The sequence below is a fragment of the Callospermophilus lateralis genome, chromosome 19, assembly GCF_048772815.1.
Source record: "Callospermophilus lateralis isolate mCalLat2 chromosome 19, mCalLat2.hap1, whole genome shotgun sequence".
Taxonomy (NCBI): Eukaryota; Metazoa; Chordata; class Mammalia; order Rodentia; family Sciuridae; genus Callospermophilus; species Callospermophilus lateralis.
Genome location: NC_135323.1, coordinates 12,551,365 through 12,573,991, shown reverse-complemented (window position 1 = coordinate 12,573,991; position 22,627 = coordinate 12,551,365). Strand labels below are relative to the sequence as shown.

General features: G+C 55.0%; 1 protein-coding gene across 1 annotated transcript in view; it reads right to left on the bottom strand.

Annotated features, from left to right (window-relative positions):
* Nucleotides 1–361: 361 nt before the first annotated feature.
* Nucleotides 362–22,627, bottom strand: part of Xylt1 (xylosyltransferase 1) — a 239,816-nt gene continuing 217,550 nt past the window's right edge. Inside the window, exons 8-11 of the mRNA XM_076840180.2 lie at nucleotides 22,094–22,356; nucleotides 16,240–16,435; nucleotides 9,832–10,165; nucleotides 362–6,590 (exon numbers count right to left, since the gene is read on the bottom strand). Coding sequence (XP_076696295.2) covers nucleotides 6,268–6,590; nucleotides 9,832–10,165; nucleotides 16,240–16,435; nucleotides 22,094–22,356 — 1,116 coding nt within the window. The 3' untranslated portion in view covers nucleotides 362–6,267. The remainder of the gene's footprint in view (nucleotides 6,591–9,831; nucleotides 10,166–16,239; nucleotides 16,436–22,093; nucleotides 22,357–22,627) is intronic.

Sequence of the window (22,627 nt, the reverse complement as noted above, 5' to 3'; positions counted from 1 at the left end):
GCTCGCCACTTAGCTATAATAAGGGTTTAAAATCATGACTTTTGACCTATCCAGGGGCATCCCTGGGTCTCGCAATGGCCCAGCCTACTTTATGATGAGGTGCACCCATACAGCCAGGTGTTCCCAGGAAAAGCCCATTGATGCCTGGCATGCACTCAGTTGGTGTCTACTCTGACTGGTACCCCAGCTGGTAGAGCACATTATATAGTCATCCTAGTTGTCATGGTGCAGATGACAGAAGAGAATATGAGATTGCCGGAGGATGCACGCTACGATTCCAAAGACACACCACTTTGTTCAATAAAGACAGCATTTTTTTTTTTAATTTTAAAATTCTGCATCTGAAAACACAGTATGACAGAAAGCGTCTATATACACCTGCAGTGTTTTTGGTATGATACAATATTTAATACATCCACTCTTTTCTGCAAAAGATTTTGCTTTGTCAGACAGAAACAAACTCCCCTAGACAAAAGAAAAATACAGCTAAGGCACAATTTCGTTGTTTTTCTGCTAAACAAAAAGACAGAAAAGGTGCAAAAAAATGAGCAGGTAATGCAATTGGTTCTGAGAATCACATTCTACCTTGAGGAAAAGCATTTGGATGGTTAGAACTTTGATTATTGGTCAAATTTCAGATAGTTCAATCTCTCTTAAAATACTCCTTTAAATAAATAGCAAAATATCTACATCTTTCAGCCTGTGCCAAGTGGATTCTCTTTTTTTAAAACTTTATTTACAGATTCTCTCTCTTTTTTTTTAAATCAATACATTACAAAATATTTTTTTCTGTACAGTTTTATGCATATTATGATCTGTAACAAAATAGTTATTTTTAAAAACTATATCACCACATGTCTTTGAAAACAATGAGGGAGACAGTAATAACTTATCGCGAGGCCTCTAAAACAAATACCCAAATCAATGCTATTGACAACTTAATATTTTAAAAAAGAAGGAGACAAGAAAGAGTACAAAGACAATGGAACTCAATTCCAGTGAATTTCCTATGAAAACCCTGGGATTGTCTTTGGCCTCCGTCAGCGCTCGTGGCGGAGGGAGTCGGGAATGGAGGCTGAAGGTGGGGAGAGGAGGATCCCTTGGCGAAGGCGACCCATCCGCTGGGACTGATTAATACCACCACTTTCCAGGCAGGAAGGATGAAGAGATCACTTGAGAAACTCTCCTGAAGGACCCTTGAATGACGTCCGTAAAGTCACCCAGTCCTGGGTTGGAGCCCCCTGCCAGTCATCAAGCCAGTCCCCTAAGGAACAGTGGGACCCGGGAGGGCTTCAGGAATCAGCTGAGGCTTAGACGAGCACCCGAGCCTTCATTGTGCCCATAGGAAAAACAGGAGAACATTTTATTTTTCCCCTTAAAGACGACAGGTGTGAGCAATTTCTATGGCACCTGCAAACTGCAAATGGATGGCCTCGCCCAGGGAGGCCGCCCGCCCGGAGAGCTTGGCGATGCCGCTTACTCCTGTGAGGGTGGGAGAAACTCTGGGGAGAGGATGGTGAGCTTTCCAAAAAGAATTTTAAGGCCACATTTCAAAAAGGAGAAACCTAAGGCTTTGGGGGGGTGGGGGATGAGGTTGGATGCAAGGATGTGGGGTCAGGAGGAGCAAGTCGGAGGAGGATGCAGAAGGGACCAAATGGCATCCGGGGTGGGTGGCAAGGGGCAGGACCGCTTCCTGGTGGTGTCCTAGGCAGAGGCAGTTGGAGTATTCCCAGCCAAGTGGGGAGACAAGAGGCCTCTTTCTCCCTGCGGGGGGCTTGGCAAGAACAGAACCAGGGACAACAGGAGGGTCGTCACAGGTGGTGCATGAAGGCCCTCCTCCGGTCTAAGAGGGTCCTATACAGTATCTTGTTTTCAAGGTTAAAAAAAATAATACTTCTAAGTTAGTGAAAGAGAGAGAGAGAGAGAGAGAGAGACAGACACACACACAGAGAGAAATAATTTGCATAGATCGTACATTCAGCTCCAGCAGGTTTGGACACCTTCCTTCCCCCCACCCCCAGGTAAACTTCTGAGCAGACACAATGAGGTAGCGCCTGTGGTTGACCCATGGGCAAAGTAAGGTAACTGAGGCAGAAGCTAGGGGACACCCCGTGAACAAGCACAGCTCAGTGCGGTTTCTGAAGGAGCGTCCAGAGGTGGCAAGATGGCGGCCAAGACTTGGGATGTGGAGAGAGACTGGCTGTTTCACGCACCACCCTCTTCCCCTGGGTCCCTGCCGTTTCTGCCTGGTCTGATGGAATCCTGTAGGGTGTGGACCCAGGGGGACAAGGACCTCTGTGTGTCCACTAGGGGCAGCAGTCCAGAGCTCCAAATGGTGTTCCTTATTCCCTCTGCACAGTCTTGTCTTGGGGCCAGGATTGCTGAACCACCAGCCCTCCTCTGTGGGACCGTCTGTTTAGGAGGGGACAGAGCAGCCAGAGGTCCCCGTGCCCTTCAGAATTCAGCCCCAGCGACTGCCTTTCTCCAGTTCTAGCTCTTTCCCCCTCTTCCAGTGGGAAGCGTTCACCTCATGGAACCACCTTCCCAGAGAGCAGAGATGGCTGCTAGTGCATAATTGGAAGGATGGAATTATTATTTTTTTTGACTCACACTCGGTTTAAAAAACAAAACAAAACAAAACAGCTGACATTGAAAAAATCAGATTTTCTCAGAAAAATCTGGATTTCTGGCTTCCCTGACCAAACTGGAAAATTCCAACACTTGGAGCTTGTTCTTGCAGCAGGCTGGGCCACACGCATGACAGACCCCTGCCCTCACCACCGCCTGGGACTCACATCAGCGGCCTCACTCATCTCTGTCCATGTCCTGGATCTCAGAAAGCGTCTGCCACCCTACCGCAGTGTGTGCCTGTGCTCTGGAAAGCCACCTTGGCACGCTCAAAGCTGGACACCTTCACGGTGGGTTCCAGTGCACCCACCCTGCCTCGAAATGCTGCCAGGGACCTGGTGTCCCAGACCCCCCGTGAAGCTGGTTGTGCAAGGGGGCTGTCCTCATGCCCCACATCTGGTGGCTCCTGCTCCAATCTACTCTGGACCTTCTTGATCGAGAGGTCAAAGTTCACTAGTTCCCTCCTGTATTGCAGACCAGAGAGCCACATGTCCAGCATGTGTCCAGGGTGGCAGAAATCTGACCCTTGGGGGGTGGGGGGCTGTGTGGTGTGGCTCATCTTCTCTAAGCTCCTTTTGGATTTTGAAATGGACCAGGAGCAGGAAGCCCCACCAGGAAGGCTGTTTTCCACAGGGAACAAGGAGTGGCTCACCTCCTCCTTGGAGGCTTTCGGGTCCATGCAAGGCCCTCGGGAGGTGGGATTCGGGAAGCCGGCTGCCTGGGAGCTCTCCCTGCCCCAGTGCGCTGGTGGGTGCTGCTCGCACAGAAAGCTCCGATCCACCACCTCTCCCCTGCCTCGTGGCTGACACCCAAGTCTCACCTTCCAGAGTTTTCAGGGTCTCCATCAGTGGCTGACCCCATAGCCTCTCGCCTCTGAGAGGGTAACAGGGTCCCCAGAGACCCCTGCTCCAAGCCCTTGAAATCTTCAGACAGCCTCCAAGCTGCCTGGCCAGGGGCCTCTGACAAAGAAACCGTTGTCGGGCAGGTTAACAACCCAACAACAACAACAACAAAGGAACCGACACTGTCTTCCTCCCTGGGGAAACATCTCCTTTTGGCAAACTGCACTAGGCTTTGTTTGGAATTTTTTGTTTTTTTTTAATCAAATGTGACAGCTCCAACATTCCTCTCATGATCCCCAAACAGCGGAGACAAAAGAACTCCCCGTGTGACTTCTCAGCCCCCAAATCAGTTGCAGCAAGTGGGGAGGGAAGCCTTGGGGAGGAGGGGGGTCCCCAGAGCAGGCCAGTGCGGCCAGGCCTCCACCTGTCCAGGATGGAGAGAGCCAGAAATGCCAGTGGGTCGGGAGGGGCCGGGTGCTGGAGTTGGTCGCCTGCTCTGTGTACAGGGGCCTGCCAGGGCTGCGTCCCTAAAGCCACCAATCATAATACTGCAGAAGAGAGTCCTAGCAGCTCAGCGGGGAGGGGGAGGAGAGCCTCCCAGCTCCAGGAGGCAGAGGCTGGGGACAGAAAGAGGCCCTGTCACTGGCCCCATGGTCCCCTTGGACTGGGTGAAACCACCTTGGGACCCTACAGGCTTTCTGAGAAAGAGGCCCAGGCTCCCAGAACCACCTTGGACAACAGCTGCCTTTCTCTGGACTCTCCTGGCTGGGGCTGACCACACCCGTCCCCCTGCGGAGGAGCCTGTTCACATCGAGGCCATGGTGACATCGGCCTGGGAGTCCGCCATGCCCAAGCTCCCTGCAGCCAGCACGCCCACTGCCCGTCCTGCAGCTGTCCCTACTCTGTGCTTAGGGCAGGGGACAGGGGCGGCTCAGGGACAGATGAGCCTAACACCTTAACAGGGGAAAGCCAGACGCCGGTCGTCCCCAGGGTCCCACCCGCTGCCAGGGGACGACACCGGCTGAAGCTCTCTCCTGGTGTCCAAGGCCCCTGCTCTATTCTGAGGACAGGGAGGATGTAGGCAGACCCAGAAAGACAGAAACTGAGAGAGGGACAGACAGACAGACAGACAGACGAGGGGGTGGCCAGGAGGGAGGGGGCCTTTCGTGAAAGAAAGGCGGCTTCCGTCAGGAAGAAAAGGTCAGCGACAGGCTGGGACCCCAGCACCTGCTGATCAGTCACGGACTGAAACATACAAATAATAAATACCTAGTGTCCCTTCTCTGTGTCCTCCATTGCCAGCAGGACATCCTGCCTCGCTGGGGGGGGGTGGGGGCCATGTCTTGGGAGGTCTGTCGCCCAGGTGAACCGCAGAACCTGCTCGCCTAGGCCAGGGCCGGTGCCCAGACCAGCTCCCCGTGGGACGAACAGGAGCGTCTGCTCCCAGGGCACCCTGTCACTCAGGAGAGGTGGGATTTGAGGAAGAAGAGGGGCCTTGGGGGGCCCCCAGTGAGCTGTGTGTGGGGGTGTCCTCTAGAGAGCACATGGCAAGGAGACCCTTCAAGTCTCTGGTCACTCAAGCAATTCGAATAACACTCTTTTTGAACGTTTGGACCACCTTCCCGCTTTCAAGACTCAACCTTCTCAGATGGGCCTGTGGGTGGCGGGCACGAGGGACATGGAGTTCCTCTGCGACCCGGAGATGCTTTTCCCTGCAAGGAGCCTGGTCCGGGCCTTTGTCCCCCCACCCGCAGCACCAGGTGTGCGAGTCACAAAGGGTTTGGGCGCCTGACCTCAGAACGGACGGGCTGTGGCAGGTAGGGGGCGGGTATTGCTTTGCTACCCAGCTCGGGAGACCTGCCCAGGCAGGGCCTCGTGACTTCCCTGGCCACGGTCCCCACCATTCCCAGGCTGAAGAGCCTAAGAGGTCACGGTCTCCGTCTCCCAGAAAACCAACGGTTGGGACTCGAGGCTCCTGCTCGCCAACCTCATTCCATCTCCACTACCCTGGGCGGCAGCCTCAGTGGAGGGTGGCCTAGACTCATGGCCACCGGGCAGTCACACTTCTTGGCCAGGTCCCATCAACAGGCTTTCCTGCTTCTCTATTGATCAGGAAGAACAGCTCATGCCTAGAAGGACTGGTGGGAGGCTCAGGGTCTTCCCGAGCCCATCTCCCTTGGAAAGGCCTGAGACTGTGACCTCAGGGACTGGCCACATTAGGGCTGGCCGGGGGATTCCCAGACGAAGGAGCAGAAAGCTAAGCAGAGGGCAGCAGGAAGCCGGACTTCCCTCTGGGCAGTGCTTGTCTAACTGGGTTTTGCAGAGCCCTTGGGTTTGGAAGAGGGACCTTGGGAGATGTCCTGGGCAAAGGGCCAGCCTGGCGGGCTGAGCCTGGGGAGGGGGCCTCACCCCTTGGCTTCCCAGGGGCACAGCCTGGATTTCCTCTGCGCCTGAACTTCCACCTACCAAGTAAACCCAGTTCTGCTGCTCAAAATAAAAGTGTGAGATCACTTGTGCGGGATGAGTGCAGGTCACAGGACGGGGAGGAGAGGGACCTGCGGAACTTGGGGGACCCGCCAGCAGAGGTGGGACCGCCCTGGTGCCAGCCCCAGAAGCCAGCTCGCCAGGTGCAGGTTGGCTCTGCTCTGACCTCCAAACCCTCCGCCTCCTCTGTCCAATGGCCAGGAGAGCCCCTGGCACAAGGGGCACGCCCAGGGCGGGAGGCCGGGGTCCCGCTGCACCAGCCCTCCGGCTGCCTTCCCGTGGAGATCACGCGGTGGCCCTCCCGTGGCCAGTGCTACCTCAGCCGGCCATCGGGTTTGACGGCCCCCAGCTCTGACTTGGGGTCGGGGCTGAAGGAGCTCCAGGCTGTCTGGCTGCAGGTCTGCATGACGGGGCAGGCGGTGGGGCCCGTGGCGCAGACGTCCATGGCAGTCCACATCCCGCCCACCAGCGAGTCCAGCCAGCCCTCCAGCGCTGCGCCCGTGGAGGCGGCGTGGCGGGCAGCCTGCTCGACTTGGGCGGGGCTGATGGGCAGGCTGAGGACGGGGTTCAGGCTCTGGAAGCTCTGCTCCATGTAGGCACTGCGGGGGGGTCCGTTGTGCAGCTTCAGCGCCTCCTCTGCAAGCCAAAGGGAACCGTGAGTCCAGGAGCCACCGACTGGACACCTGCCTCGGGGCACCTGGCACGGGGGGCACTGGGCAGCACCTAGGTAACTCCTGTGACAATCTCACGGGAAGTGCTTGAGCAGTCCCATTGGACAGGTGGAAGTGCCCTTCAGGGACATGGCCCACTTAATGCAGGGCACCCTCCACCTGGGATCCAGTGGGCATATGTTTATGGGTTAGTGGCCTGTCGTTCACTCCTTCAACACAGGTGGGGTGTTTTGTTTTTTTTTTGAATTTTGTTTTTTGGTACCAGAATTGAACCCCAAGGGCACTTAACCACGGAGCCCCATCCCCAGCCCTCTTTTGTATTTTATTTAGAGACAGGGTCTCACTGAGTTGCTTAGTGCCTCGCTGTTGCTGAGGCTGGCTTTGAACTCACCATCCTCCTGCCTCAGCCTCTCGAGCTGCTGGGATGACAGGCGCTTAAAAACAGATGTTTTTAAGGATCTACTTTGTGCAGAACATTCACTCAACACTTACTAAACATCTCTTATCTGCAAGGCATTGATTGATTGACTGATCGGATAGCGATACAATAAATGCCTCTTATTCCAGGTACCGGCTGCATTCTAGGTGGTGGGATGAACCAGAGAGAGGGGTGATGCTATGGTGGCAGCAACAACAACAAAATGAACAATTAGGTAAACGAGGTCATTTCAGGCAGAGATAAATGTCACAAAGACCATAACAGGGTACTGGGTCAGAGTAGACTGCAGACAGCCCGAGGGCCGGATCCAGCCCACCATGGGTATTTATAAATAAAGTTTTATTAGAACACAGCCACGCCCACTTGCTCACGGATCATTTATGGCTGCTTTTGTGCCACCCTAGCAGAGGTGAGTTGGGACAGAGGCTGTTCACGGAGGTCACAGGTGTCGGGGCCAGGGTTGAACCCGGGTGTGTTGACCTCAGATCCTGGCTGCCGCGTGCCCACCACCGACCCTGGATACACCAGGCGTTGCTCAGCGGAAGGCGCTGGTGCATGAGCTCCCCTAGGCAGCAGGACGTTTGAGCCAGAGGGTGGGTGGAGGGGAATGTCCTTGTGATAACTCCACCTTGCTGAGCACCTACTGTGCGCCAACTGTTCTGTGAAGTGCTTCATGTACGAGCCCAGATGCTACACTCTGGTCTGAATCTCCACATCCCACAAACTGGGTGTGTGGCTTCTGACTTGGACTCCTGGCACCTCTGTTTCCTCCTCCATGGAATGAAGAGGGCACTAACGTCTCCCTCAGCTCTCTGATTAACCAGGCTGGCTGGGAGAGAGTGCTCAAAGTGGCACCTGGCTCATAATCCACGCTAGGATTGTTACTGTTGGTTTTTTGTTAGTCTGTGATCCTCCCATGCACAAGCTAGATGTTCCCATCTTGAAGAAGTTCACATTCGTTGCCTGTTTTGGAGCCAATGACAAGAACACATTTTTCTGAAAAAGTGTTGGCCAGTGAGGCTGGCGAGTTTTGTTCCACCAGTCGGGTTTGTACAGCCATGCTGGCTAGGATCAGAAGACACCTCCTTATGAGACAACACCGTGCTCGGAAGACAATGCTTCCTTTTTGCTTACCAACAGCTGTCCCCACTAAGGTAACCGGGAGAGCCTGCGACAGGATGCTACTTTCTTCTAATAGGTGGGTCCTGAGTAGGGAAGGAGGAAACAGAAAGACCCTAGGCCTGCCTCATTTCTAAAAGCAACGAGAATACTAGCTGAATTCAGAACATGCATCGACCTTGGCCAACACAGACAGGAACGCCATTCCTTCCATTCTCAATGCCCTGGGGAGCCGGAGGGGAAAGAGGAGACCAGGACGCACTGAGCATATGCTGGAAGCTGCCATGCTTATAAATCTGGTCCTAGCTCACTTCTCAGATTGACAGACAGGGCGGGCAGTGCCAGCACCACCTGCCAGGAGAACAGAGCCTTCTGTCTTTGGTGCTTTCCACCAAGTTCTCTAACACTGGGAGGCGGCGGGGTGTCCAAACTGACCAGGGGCAGCACATTCCAAGCGAAAGGAGCAGCTAGCGAATGCACAAATGTTGGAAACGCAAATCGTGGTTGATGCAAGAAACCCTTATGAAAAATGAGGTTAATGTGGGGAACGCGGTTACAGTACCAGCTCATGATTCTCGCCTCTGTAATTAAATTTGCCTCAATTCCACCTCATCAGATTTCTTGAGATTACTGGGGACGCATCAATGGCAAATTACTCGTGATGAATCATTTTACAAATTGGATGGCTCCTACCTTCGTGTTCCCTGTTGTGAGAACATCGTGAGCACGTACGATTACCGACACCAGGGGTCTGCTCCCGGTGGGGGAAGACAACCCCTAGGTCTTCCTGGGCCAGTGGGGGGAAGGGCTCGGCCTTCCTCAGAAATTCCAGCAGAAAACACTGGAAAGACCAGGGTCCCAGTGCATGGCCCGGCTGTCCCGGGGTGGGAGGGTTCAGGGACATTTCTAGGCTGTCCCATCAGAATGCACACAGGAGGATGCTGATCACATCCTTCACCTCCACTTCTGGCTCTGAGGACCCTGGGGGGTGCCAGGAGTGCAGCTAAGCAACAGGGCGCTTGATTCTCGACTCTGCCACCGTAGCCCAGAGCAGAAACACTCACCGTACAAATGAATGGGTGTGGCTGTGTTCTTTTTTTTTTTTTTTTTTTTTTTTAATTTGATCCAATTAGTTATCCGTGGCTGTATTCTTATAAAAGCATACTTACAAAAACACACCATGTTTGGCCTGGGGTCTTGTGCTTGCCCACCTCCGACGTACGGATTTCCTTATGTATTCCGAACATGAGTGCTTTTAAAAGCCAGTATCTTCCACCAGGGGGTGGGTTCTGTTTTCACTGAAGGTATTATATTTTTGATGAATAGAATTCCTGTGTTAATTATTGTTTTCTAAACAGCAAATAAGACGTGCTGAAACCTAATATCTCCCTGGGCTCATCTCCCATTTGTCATAAACACGCTCAGACCTCCTGAAGTCAACGGGGAGGGGACCTAATAAATAGGTACCGGGAGGGAATTCCACGGGGCTCTAGGACAGACAAGTAGAAGCTACGGAAAGAGGAGAGGAGGGCTCTAAGTGGCTGTCCCGAGCCCCGCCCCCCCCCCCCACCATGCCAGAGCATGCTCTCCGCCAAGGAGAGGGACCTGCGAGGGACTCTCTCCCCCGCGGGGACGCTGGAACACTCACCTGGTTTGATGGGCTGCCTGTTGGAGAAGGTCAGAGGTGCGACAAGGAATTTGGTCTCAGCAACCGGCACCCAGTGGTGGAGAATTCTCACTGTCCAGACCCCGGGCCTCAGGGGCAAGTTCAAAGGGGGCTTGTAGTGGGTGAACTCCGCGGTGGACTCAATCAGGATATCGTAGGTGGCTGCGATGACATTGACAGGATCCACCCAGATGACGGTCACGGTCACGTTGGGCCCCTTCCCCCACTTCTGCATTCCCACTGGCTCGTCCATGGGCCCCAGGAGACTCCCGAAGTTGCGGAACAGCCGCTCCTTGGCGTCCCAGTCCGTGCCGACCTGGAAGGGGAGAGCGAGTCCTGAGGCCGCTGGTGACCTAGGGGGCTGGGTCCCAGAGGGACCTAGCATCCTGCTTGGTAGGTTTCATGGACCCATTTCACAGACGAGGAGACCGAGGCTCAGAGTAAGTCACCTACTCCAGCCTGCACAGCTGGTCAGCAGATGTGAGCCCTGCCTGGGGATCCCAGGGCCTGCGGTCCTCTCATGAAACCTTGGGGCCTCCGGTGCTCCGTACATGGAATATGCTTTTGAAATCAATCCCCCCAAACAGGCAGTAAACACACGCATGAATGAATACCAGCTTTCAGGCCATTCCCCAAAGGCACCCCATGGGTGTGGCTGGTTGTCGCTGGGTCGTGAGTTTTCCAAACTGCAGGCAGCCAGTTCCTGTAGTGTGCGAGAGGGGAACTCGGCCTTCGGAGCCCCCCTAGCCTGGCCTGCCCTCCGCCTCCACCTCCCCATCACCCCCTGCTGGCCCTGTTTCAGACCTTCAGATCCATCAGGCCTGTTCCCACCCCGGGTCCCCACTCCACCTGTCCAGCCTGCAATGCTGTCACCTCCCAGCCCAGCTGGCCCTTCACTTCCAACGTCGCCTCTCACCCCCCCCCCACCCCCAGATCTAGAATGGCCCTCGGTCACTGTCACTGCCGCTGCTTATCTGCTGAGCATGACCCACCAGCGGCCGGTCATTCCCTCCCACCCCTTGTACCAGAAGCCCCCTGTGAGCAGCCTTCCTTATCTGGCTCTCTGTGCTTTCTGGGTGCCTAATATATTACTGGGCTCGGCACACAGCAAGCGCTTAAGCAATACCTGTCTGATCCAGTGAATGACTTGACAAGAACGCGGACTAACGGCCTCGATGGCCAGCCCTGAACTCCGCGGCTATTTCAGATCACATTAAATGAGGGGTTTTCTAACTTGGAAAAAAAAGTGTCGATCTCCCTGGGGAGGATCGATCCACCGATGGCACCGGGCACGACGGTGGCAGAGGACCAGCAAGCACCCCAACGTCGGCGCGTGTGGCAGGTCGAGGGGGAGGTGTGCGCGGTCGCACCCTCCTGGAGACGAGCTCGGGAGCCAACAGGGGCTGACCGAGGCCCTCCTTGGCCTTGCCTGGGGTCACTGTCCACTCTCCACCCAGGACACGGAGCTGGGCGGCTAGTACACACGGAGGGCTTAAGGCACGAGGGGACAGGCTGGGGGCATTGATTCCCTCCGTGTTCCAGAATCCAGAAAGGGGAGGGCCTGCCGGTGTCCTCGTTGCTCAGAGGACCTGACGTGCCACGGTCAGAAGCGCAGGGGCCGCCAGTGTGGCACCGGGGGCTGCGTCCCTTCACTCACTCACCCGCACACTCAAGCCAGGAGCCCCCACCCACTGGGTGGCTGGCGCACACGCAGGGTCAGTGCAGCTTTCCACCGGCTTCCATGGACCCGAGGCGAACTTGAGCTGGGGGAGGGGCGGGGCCACGGGTGGACGTCCCCCAGACTTGAGAAAGCCCCACCCCTCGCTGGTCTGGCCAGGGCCTGCCCCGCCCCTCTCCTCCCTGGCCCTCACCCCAGGCGCTGCGCAGGGCTCTCGGCCTCTCCGGCCAGGGTCCTGGGTCTCTCTGTGGCACAGGCTTCCTATCCTGCCAGGGCCCTGGGTCTCTCTGTGGCACAGGCTTCCTATCCTGCCAGGGCCCTGGGTCTCTCTGTGGCACAGGCTTCCTATCCTGCCAGGGTCCTGGGTCTCTCTGTGGCACAGGCTTCCTATCCTGCCAGGGTCCTGGGTCTCTCTGTGGCACAGGCTTCCTATCCTGCCAGGGCCCTGGGTCTCTCTGTGGCACAGGCTTCCTATCCTGCCAGGGTCCTGGGTCTCTCTGTGGCACTGGCTTCCTATCCTGCCAGGGTCCTAGGTCTCTCTGTGGCACAGGCTTCCTATCCTGCCAGCTCCAGCTCCAGAATCCAGACTGCGGCCCGGGGGGGCTGCTCCTGCTCAGAAGTTCTTCCCCGTGGGAGGGACCTGGTTAGAGGAGTGAGTGCCTCTGGGCCCTGCAGCGCGTGCAGGAGGCCGCTCTGCCTCAGGGCTCCCAAGAGAGCCCAGCGGAGTGCAGGAGACCCTCCCATCTGCCTGTCAATCACCAGTCTTCTGTCCATCTACTCCCTATCAATTATCTATTTCTCATCTGTGCATCTCATCTGTATGTCCACCTTATCTATTATCTCTCTACCTCTCCTCAAGCAAGCAATCATACGACTGTCCATTAGGTCTCCGTCTTGAACTTGAACGCATGCTGAATGGACAGGGCTGAGGACCGGGCTTCCCCGGGCACCCAGGCTCTCCATGCCGACCTTCCAACAGACTAAAGGATGAACTGTCACAGAGCCACCTCGAGGTCACACAGAAAGGGCTTTGTGATCAGACAGGGGCTGTGGGGACCCTGGAGAGCACTGTCCCCGGCTCACCACAGAAATGGAAATGAGCCGTTGTCTGAAATCTGGGTTCCAAAGCCCAGAGAAGGCAGGCAGGTGTTGGGGAGCAGCTGACTGAATCTCTGCGTCTTGCTCCTAGGTTGAGAAGGGGGCCGGGGCCAGTCGGAGAAGGAGCCCACTATGGTCCCGTCCGCTGTGACCTCTGAGATCTAGTGAGCCTCAGTGTCGAAATCCACAGCTATTTTCTGCAAGAGGATCAACTGCCCCAATTTAAACACCGGTTCAGACCTAACATGCTGTTCCCCAGCTTCCAATCCCAGTCCAAAGCTCCCCATCTGGACCTTTCCAGGGCCTACAAGACCCTGTTGCCTCTCGAGACCTGGCTTCCGCCATTCTCCCCCTCACTGTGCTCTGGCCACACTGGCCTGGCTGCCCCTGGGGTATGCCACACTCCTTCTGAACCTCAGGGCCTTTGTACATGCTCTTTCCCCTCTTTCTTGTGCCAGGACCGTTCCAGATCTGCCCATCTGAGAATCTCCTTTACAGCTTTCAGCTCTACATTTTTCTCTTTTGAAGAGCCTTGTGGAATGAACCACCCTCTGGGAGGTGATCTCCATCAGCCTCCCAAGTCCTCAGCAGTCCCACGAATGAAGTCTTATTTTATCTGTGACACCTGTCATTAGCTGAGCAGCTTCTGTTCTTTTATTCTTTCACTCGCTGGCTGTCTGCCCCACTAGACTGCATTTTATGACAATAGGGGCCTCATCTGTCTGGCTCACTGCTGTCCCTCGGGAGTCTAGCACGCTGCTGCTGGTGGCCTGGAGAAAGATTAGGCATCTCTTCTCCAAGCCAACAGCACGGGATTCTCATGGACTGGAGAAATATGACACTGGCCACCCGCAACAAGCCAGACCCGGACGCCAGGCAAGGCCCCAGCGCTACTGCCAGGGAGCCTCTCGGCAGCCCTCCGAGCGGCTCCGAGTTCTGCCCTTCCTTCTCTCGCGGTTTTATGTCTATGCTGTTAAAAATAAGCAAGACTAAGAGGGTCGGGCTGTATAGCTCAGGGGTGGAGCACTCGTTGAGCATGTGCAAGGCCCCAGGTTCTATCCCCAGAACTGCAAAAAAAAAAAAAAATTAAAAAATACAACAAAACATAAATAACGCTAGAAAACTTTCAAAATTCAAGATTAGGACTTCATGGGTCCCATGACATTATTTCTGCCAGTGATCTTGGTGGCTCCTCTCCAACGCTACCAGACCTACCCAGGAACCCTTGCAGATCACTAGCCGTGGAGTGGCCAGCATCGTTTGTCACTGCCGGAGGGACCTAGTCATCCAACCACAGGCTGATAAACAGGGAGAGCCCAGACGCCAGGCATCCATCTCTTTAATGGGACGTTAATGTCTTCAATGGGCCACGTGGGCCCCCAGCACAGAATCCAACTGGGGCAGCGTCTAATTACCCCTGACTCACCAGTAATTTATCATGTTCAAATCCAGCCAATCCATCTGGAGCTTAGTTGAAAATGTGGGTCTAACAAGAAAGTCACCCGTGCCTGATTGACATGGGGCACACTGAGAGGGGGACGGGACAGCTAGGCACGGCCACAGTGGGCTGGGGGAGGAGCAGGGGGTGAGACCCCACCTCCATCACAGCCCAGTCCTACATGCTCTTCGTACTCTAGGATCAGATTCTTCATCCTTAACCCCGTGGCCAGGTCCTGCACCCGCCTGAGCGGCGTACTGACCTGGGGAGGGCAGACGTTGGATGCTGGGGTTCCTGGGGTCACACCACCCTCCCTTCCAGTATCGCTACCCACGGGCTTTGGCTCATTCCTTCAGAAATCACAGTCAGCATCTGTAAGTGGCTGGCGCTCTCCTACAGATGATGTACGTGGGGACACGGCAGGGAACAGGAGGGTATCGGTTCGGCTCTCTGGTGGACAATCAATAAATGAGCTGATAAATCAACTTCACCTGGCAAATACCAAGAGAGAAACAGTTCCACAGGGAGGAGTCGGGTGGGTAATGTAGCCACTGCCGCCTGAGGAGGTGGCCAGGGCGGCCATTCTGAGGGGACACTGCTTGGATCTAGATTGGAATGACAGAGAGAGAAACGAGGCGACCCCAGGACTGTGTCCGAGGCCAGAACAAGTGTGGTGTGTTTGGCACAGGCACAGAAGCGTGAGCAGGGAGGAGAGCAGCACTGGCCGAGGCTGGACAAGAAAACAGGCTGGGCCCCATGGGGCCTTCTGGGCCTGGAGGCAGGGCCGGGGGTGAGGGTGGTGCTGGTGAACCTGCTTCCCCAGCCAGAGAAGTAACTAAAGGCTGATGCTGTTGTGGGAGGGGAGACTGCATTTTATGGATCCATGATCCATGCATCAGTCCATCTGTCCATGCCTCGATCATCCATCCATCCATCCGCCATCCATCTACTCATCTATCCATCCATCTATCCATTCATCCATCCATCTACCCACCCACCCACCCATCCATCCATCTATCCATCCATCCATCCATCTACCCACCCACCCACCCATCTATCATCCATTCATCCTTCCACCCATCCATCCTCCATCTATGCATCAGCCACCCATTAATTCACCATCCATCTACTCATCCATGCATCCATCTATTCATTCACCATCCACCATCCATTATTCATCCATCCACCCACCCACCCATCCATCATCATTCATCCTTCCACCCATCCATCCCCCATCTATCTATCCATCCATCCACCATCCATGTACTCACCCACCCATCCACCATCCATCTACTCATCCATGTATCCATCTATTCATTCACCATCCACCATCCATTATTCATCCATCCATCCACCCACCAGCATCATTCATCCTTCCACCTATCCATCCATCCATCCATCCCCCATCTATCCATCCATCCATCCACCATCCATGTACTCATCCATCTATCCATCCACCATCCATCTATTCATCCATCCATTCATCTACCCACCCATCCATCATCTATTCATCCTTCTACCCATCCATCCATCCATCCCCCATCCATCCATCCACCATCCATGTACTCATCCATCCACCCATCTACCCATCTATCCACCATCCATCCATCCATACACCTCATCTATCCATCCTCCCACCCACCCATCCATCCATTCATCCTTCCACCCATCCATCTGTTTATCCATCCATCCATCCATCCATCCATCCATCCATCCATCCACTACTGTAGCCAAAGACTGAACCAGTGCTCACTTGCAGTCATTCCTGTGCTAGGACCTGGGGTGGCATAAACACACAATTAAACATAGTGTCTGTGACCAGAGACCTGGGGTCAACTTTGAGCTCTTCCACTTCCTAGCTACGATCCAGAAAACCACTGGATCTCCATCTGCCTTAATTCCCCGTCTGTAAGATGGTGTTCATGGGACTGTGTCCTTGGGAAGCTGGGTTGTTGCCGGCATCCTATGAACACAGGTTTAGAAGGAGTCCCTGGCTAGGACGAAACAAAGTCCCTGGCTCTAGTGTCCGGGGCTGCACAGTCTCACAGATGTGACTCATCTCTAGGGTCTGCAAATCCATTCCTCCTCCCTCTCCAGCTGCAAGCATCCAAATGGGGCAGAGCTCCCGGCCAGGGGGGCTGCCAAACCCCCAGGGTGACCGTGTCTGGCCTCTTACCTCAGAGAACTGAAGCCTCCCGAAGTCGCTGGGGGGGCTTGCGATCTTGAAGACTTTCTTCGGCATCACCCACGTCTCCAGGGTCTCGAGTTTGCTCACGGCCAGATTGGTAGCATGGTGCTTGACCAGAAAGCCCTGGAAGCGGTCAGCGAGGAAGTAGAGGTGGACAGATGCTGGGTGGCCCATCGGGTAGTACCTGAAAACACAGGCGATCGTGGGCCAGGGCCGGAGGCGTGTGGCATCCTCCCAACCCCCGCCACCCGAGCCTTCGAGCCTGTTCCTGAAATAGACCCCATTTCCCCGGCACTTGGCGGGTTCTTTGTGCCAGTCTGGAAGCTGCTCCCGGTGCAGCTATGATCTCAGTGACTATGAATAACTTTTTTGCTGAGTTATAAATGTGAAACGTGCTGACTACAGGGAAGTCAAATCAAGAAAATAAAATTACTACTTTTGATGCCTCTTCCCATAAATAACGTCGATTCCGATATTTACTGAGTCCTCGGTGCTGGGGCTGGGAGCGGCAATGGTGTGCAAACAGACTCCTCATGCATTTCCCTGCAGCCCACTCTTCTATGCATGTATTTGCATAAATATTGCATCATGGAGATCGTAATGTACACACTGGCTGTATCCTGCTTTGGCTCCACAGGATTTCCTGAGCATATTTTTTTCCTTTTTTTTTTTTTTTTTTTTTTTAAATCTCTGAAAACAAGAATGTGTACGTGTGTCGTGTGATGCAAAGGTTTTTACTGGGTGGAGCACAGATTTTAGAGTCAGTCCCCATTGATGAGCCATAAATGGTTTATAATTTTTTTTTCTATTCCAAATAAAGCTGCATTCATCATTGTTGAGCCAAAAAAAAAAAAAATCATGTTTTGGAACATCTCTCTCTCTCTCTCTCTCTCTCTCTCTCTCTCTCTCTCCATCTCAAGGGTCTCTGTAAGGTCTGACTTTATCAGAAATACCAATTTATACCCTCATTGTTCCTTGCCCCTGATGCTGTGCTGCTTCTTTAAAAATCATTGCCACTCTGAGACTCATATGCACGCAAATGCATACACAAGCTTGCAGAAGTAGCTTGTTTAAAAACACACATCTTTGATCCGTTGAGGCCCGCTGGCTGGAGGGGTCAGGGAAGCTACTAAGCAGAGATGCCCAGAGGACGGGAGGGAGCGGGGAGCAGAGACGGGCCGTGCTCTGGCGGCTCGGCTCCCAGTCCTTCCCTCCTACTTGGACAGAATAAAGCTACTGCTCCTGCAACATTTAAATTGCACGGCCCGAGGAGGCTGCTGGTGGCTTCTTAATAATAGCAGTCCACAAATCACTGTCCCCGCTCGGCCAAATGCAGGCTTCCCTTGGGTTCCGATCTGGAGTTCTAAGTCTTTATGTCCAATGATGGCGGCGGGGTGGGGTGGGGGGGAGCCGCCTTCCCGTGTGGATGCCGCTCCTGAGATCACCGCCTTGTTCCTGGGATGCCTCTGGGTTTGCACAAGCAGCCTGCGTGCCCTTCGGACGCTGGGTGTCCATGGCTCATGTCACCTTCAGGTGCGGATGCCGGGGGGGCGGGGTGAAGCTGCAGCCAAGTCTAGGCAGGAGCTTCTAAGAGGATGGAATAGTGTATGTCTGTTCTGTCCAGTATGGTGGCCGCTGGCCACGTGTGATGTCTGAGCACTGGAAATGGGGCTAGTGTCACTGAGGATGTGCATTTTTATTTTTATGTTAATTTTTTTTGGGGGGGGAGGTACCAGGGATTGAACTCAGGGGCGCTCAACCACTGAGCCCCATCCCCAGCCCCAGTTTGTATTTTATGTAGAGACGGGGTCTCACGGAGCTGCTTGGCGCCTCGCTGTTGCTGAAGCTGGCTTTGCACCAGCGATCCTCCTGCCTCAGCCTCCCGAGCTGCTGGGACGACAGGCGTGCGCCAATGCACCTGCCTGATTTGATTTGATCTCAGTGTAAACAGCCCCTGTGGCTCTGACTCCGTAACGGGCGGCACAGAGGGAGTCCTGGACGTCTGTGGTCACCTGCACCAGTGTCCCAATGGCCCCCTCAGCCTCTTGTATCCAGGTGACCTTGCCGGTTTCTTTGCGCCAGGGTGGTAGGCCAGTTTCCCACCTCTTGAGTTTGCTCTGGCAGGTGGCGGGAGGGGTGTCGGGCCTGTCCCCGGCCAGGCCTCCTGAAATCTCCTGTGCTTCCTTGCTCTCGAGTGACCACCGTGAGAGCGCGCCTCAGCTACCCTGCTGGAGGGAACGCAGCGGGAACACAGCCACTGCGGGCGTCCGACCCGGAGCCGACTGAGGACGCAGGAGTGTATCCAGCCCCGATCGGGGAATCTGCCAGGCTGATCCACAGACCAGAGCTCCAGGAAACGCCTATCACTGCAGAACGCGGACCACGTGCGCACGTTGCTGCTGTTTGATCCATGAACGTGCACGGTCAGAGCTTGCTCTGGAAGGTGGGGGGCCGTGGAGGGAGGCAGAAAGGCAGGAGGGCTTTGCCTTGGGGGTCAAAAGAAGGACGTGTTTGCAGAAGAGAGTGGTCGCCCGTGTTGAGCACTGATCAAGGTCAAGAGAACCATCAAGGTCGGGTGCCCTACACACCTGGGCAGCCCTCCCACTCCTCCCTCCCCTTCTTTCTACCATGGGACCCTCTTGTCTCCCCTCTGGCACCGCCAGAACCCTGGTCCAAGCCACCGTCCTTCCCCACGGGGAGTGTTGCAGGGACTTCCTCAACGGATCTCGTCTTAATTTTGTGTGCTACAACCTATTCTCACGGAAGTCACCTCCCTCACCCTCTGCTAGACACCCCAAGTGGTGCGCTTAATGCTTGCGGTGGCAGCCAGACTTCTTACCTGGGCTGTGAAGCCCTGCCTCTTTCTCTCGCCTTGGTTTGCTTCCCTCTTCCCTCTTCCAATCTACCACCTTGGAGCCACTGGCAGCTTATTTTGAATTCTTGAACAGAAGTTCCTTTCTGCCTCGGGGCCTTTGCACAGGATATTCTGTCTGCTGGGGATGCTCTCCTGCTGTTGAGTGCGCGGCTGGCTCTGTCTTACATGATGGAGAGATGGTCCTTGTCTGCGGAACCCTAAGTCACTAACTCATCACTGTCTCACGACTATTTTCATTCTCGGCAGAACAGCTATTTATTTCTATTTATGTGTGTTTTGCAGGATGGAACTCAGAGCTTTGCCCATGCCAGGAAAGTGCTCTACCGCTGAGCTTACCTCCCCCTCCTGCAGGGATTATTCTAATTGATTTGACCCTGGTTTGCTGGTGCTCAGGATCTGTCTGTCTTCGACTGGAATGTGAAGGGTTTAGCTCAGGGGCCTGATCTGTGGAAGCCAGTGCCTAACCCAGAGCCTGGCCCGTGGTGAGACCTAGAAAGGTTTCTCTAGAACCTTCTGAGGTACATCTGGGGAACAGGTAACCTGAAACAGGGAACAAAGCTCTGCAGGGTCTCCTCTTCACCGTATTTGGTACTTAGGTAATTAAAAAGGTTAGTTTTTTTTAAGAGAAGAGTCAAAATCAAGAGGCAATACAATAGCCCATAGGATACCACAGATGCATGTGTGTTTTTGGCCCAAGGTATTTTATTCCCCTTATTTAATTAGGAGAGTGAAAAAAAAAATCCGGATTTTGGATTTCTCTTGAAAACCCAGGAGACTGCTTTGCAGCTCCAACTCTGCATTGCAGCGGACTGTATGGAGCCCAGGTGCGGGAGGTCGGTGGGTCAGCCTGCCCTGGGGAGGCCACACTGACTGGCCGGGGCTGCCTGCCTGACCCCCTGGAGGGCACGAGTGTGAGGATCTGTCATAAAATCCGACATGCTGATCCTGGGGTGGGTCATGAGCGTCTTTATCTTCTTCTTCTCTTAATGTTTGAATCCGCCAGTTCACACATTTCCGCAGGGTCTGCGGGGCACGTGTTATGTTATCATGAGAATAAAATCAACAGGCCTCACTCTGTGAAGGCCACGCCCGGACTGGACGTGCCCAAGGTGCACAGATGCCCGGATGCAGGAGGATGGGTTTCGCTCACTGTTTCCCGGGTAGTGATCCATCCTCCTCTGCTCCCGGGGATGAGGGTCTTTTGTCCTGATTCATTCGCAGGCTCCTCTTCATAAACACAGGGCTTTGCCCACCGTGGGGCCCAATGGTCCCTTCAGAATAAAAAATGAGGTAGAAGCCGAAGGATTCCAGGCCCGAGGCAGCTCGGTGGCTCCCTTCATCCCAGAGCACGCACCCGGTGGACATCTCAACGAGGCTCAATAAATCGGGGTGTCTTCTGCAATGTCCTATCGGTCGCTTATCTTGTACATTCTAGGAAGCTCCTGGTTGAAACTGCTCCTGGGTGACTCTCGGCTCCCAGGGGTGCCGCACAGCACCGGGCACCGGGGATCCATTCTGTGGCTCAGGGATGTAGACTCTGTGCCAGGCTTGCTGGAGGGGAAGTCACGGTCTCCGTGACCTTAAGCCAGGGCGCTGTGGCACTGCAGCCACACACAACGGGGACGTTGGAAGTGAAGTCCCCGAACTTGCTGCTCTGGAGAGGTGGGGGGTGGGGCTATCACCCCAAGCCCTTATAAAAGCTTCCCAGGGGAGGTGGCACCTGGGTGGCCCTGATGACTGGGCAAAGGTTGGCAATGCAGTGACATTGGGGTCACCGAGACAGCCGTGAGTGGCTCATGTGGCCAGTGACCACCGCACACCACACAGCAGGGTCAGGCTGACCAATTTTCCCCGCTTGATATAACGGCACCGAGAAGAGCAGTGAGGAACAGGACTGAGCGTTTCGTATGTGAAACTGTCGACCTAAGACAACATGCTATCGCTCGTGAGGTTGGTTTTCAACCATTTTCTACTTTAAACGTCACAAGACCATCTGGGGAATGATGACGATTATTCTCATTGTACAGAAGAAGAACCTGAGGGTCAGAGAGGTTCACGACTTGTCCAGGGTCAACAGCTAAGCTAGTAAGTAGAGGTGAGTTCACAGTGCAGGCCCCGGGCTCCTAACCCACTCTGGTCTCCCTTTAAACCAAAGCCCACAGGGAGACAGAAAGGAGAGGGAAGGCACAGAGAAATAAGGCGGGAATGGAGATGGTGGCAGGTTGGCAGAAGCAGACAGGAGCCCTGTGTGTACTGACAGGGTTTAGGGGACAGAATAGCCCCTCTCTTCCCTCCCCGAGAAAAGGGAAGGGTGGGGCAAACAGGAAGGAGCAGAGACAAGGGATGGAGGCTCAGTAGACATTTTTTGTTGTTGCTACGCTGTTCAAAGGAGGCCGGAGGAGGAGGGGAACAGGGGAAGGAGAGCCATCGGAGACAGAGACCGATATTGGAACATTTGAGGCTGAAACGATGGGGCGTCTGAGGCTCGCTTCAAACTCCTCTGGGAGGAGGCGGGAAGGAGACTCAGGAGTGGAGCTGGCTGGTTACCCGCTGGGGCTGACAGAGGGGGTCACGGGGTCCCACTCTCCTATTTTGTACATGTCCCACACTTTCCATCATGAAGAGTACAAAAAAAAAAAAAATTGTATTCTGTCACGGTGACCTTCCATTCAAGACACACACAATGTGGACATAAAGCCTCCCTCTAAGATACACAGAGGAGAGGCCCCAAGGCCACCAACAGTCAACTTAGACCTGACAAAGAGGAACGTTCAGCAGGGAGGTGGCCGAGGCTCAGCTGGGAGCCCCCCAGGCTGCGAGATCACCGGGGGACACAGGAAGAGGCCAAGTGCGGGGTGGGGGTGCAGCCCTGGAAGAGGGGGTACCCCGATCTGCAGCTTGGGGCTTCCACTCCCACACCCCAGTGCCCCCCAACCTCGGGCACCCCCAGCGCCGCCGGCCACTCACCGGCAGCTGTTCTCGCCGTCCGTGTGCAGCGAGGCCTCGGCCCTGCGCAGCCCCAGGCGCGCGAAGGCGTGGTACAGCGACAGCGCCACGTCGCTCAGGCTGTGGACGCCGTCGGGCTCCTCGTACACGTTCTCCCAGTAGGCGCGCAGGCCCGGGGTGCCGGCCGGGTAGTTCCCGTACAGGTAGTAGTCCAGCTGCCCGATGACCTCCTGGTTCACCACCGCCTCGAACTTGCGCGCAAAGAAGGTGGGCCGCGCCGTCTGCTGCGCTCGGAGAGGAAGGGAGAAGACCGCGTCAGCCCGCGACTGCGGGGACCTCAGGCTGCACCCCGCGGTCAGGAGCAGGGCGGGCCCAAGGCCCAGCTCTGACACGGCATGGCCTCTCTGGTCTCGGTTTCCTCATCTGGAACCTGGGTCAGAATGGAGCGTGAGAGGGGCTGGGCAAAGCCATCCAGGTAGAGAAGCCGGAAACCAGGATTGCTCTCTCACGCCCGGCACAAAACCCACCTCCAAACAGATCAAAGAGCTTCCTGCA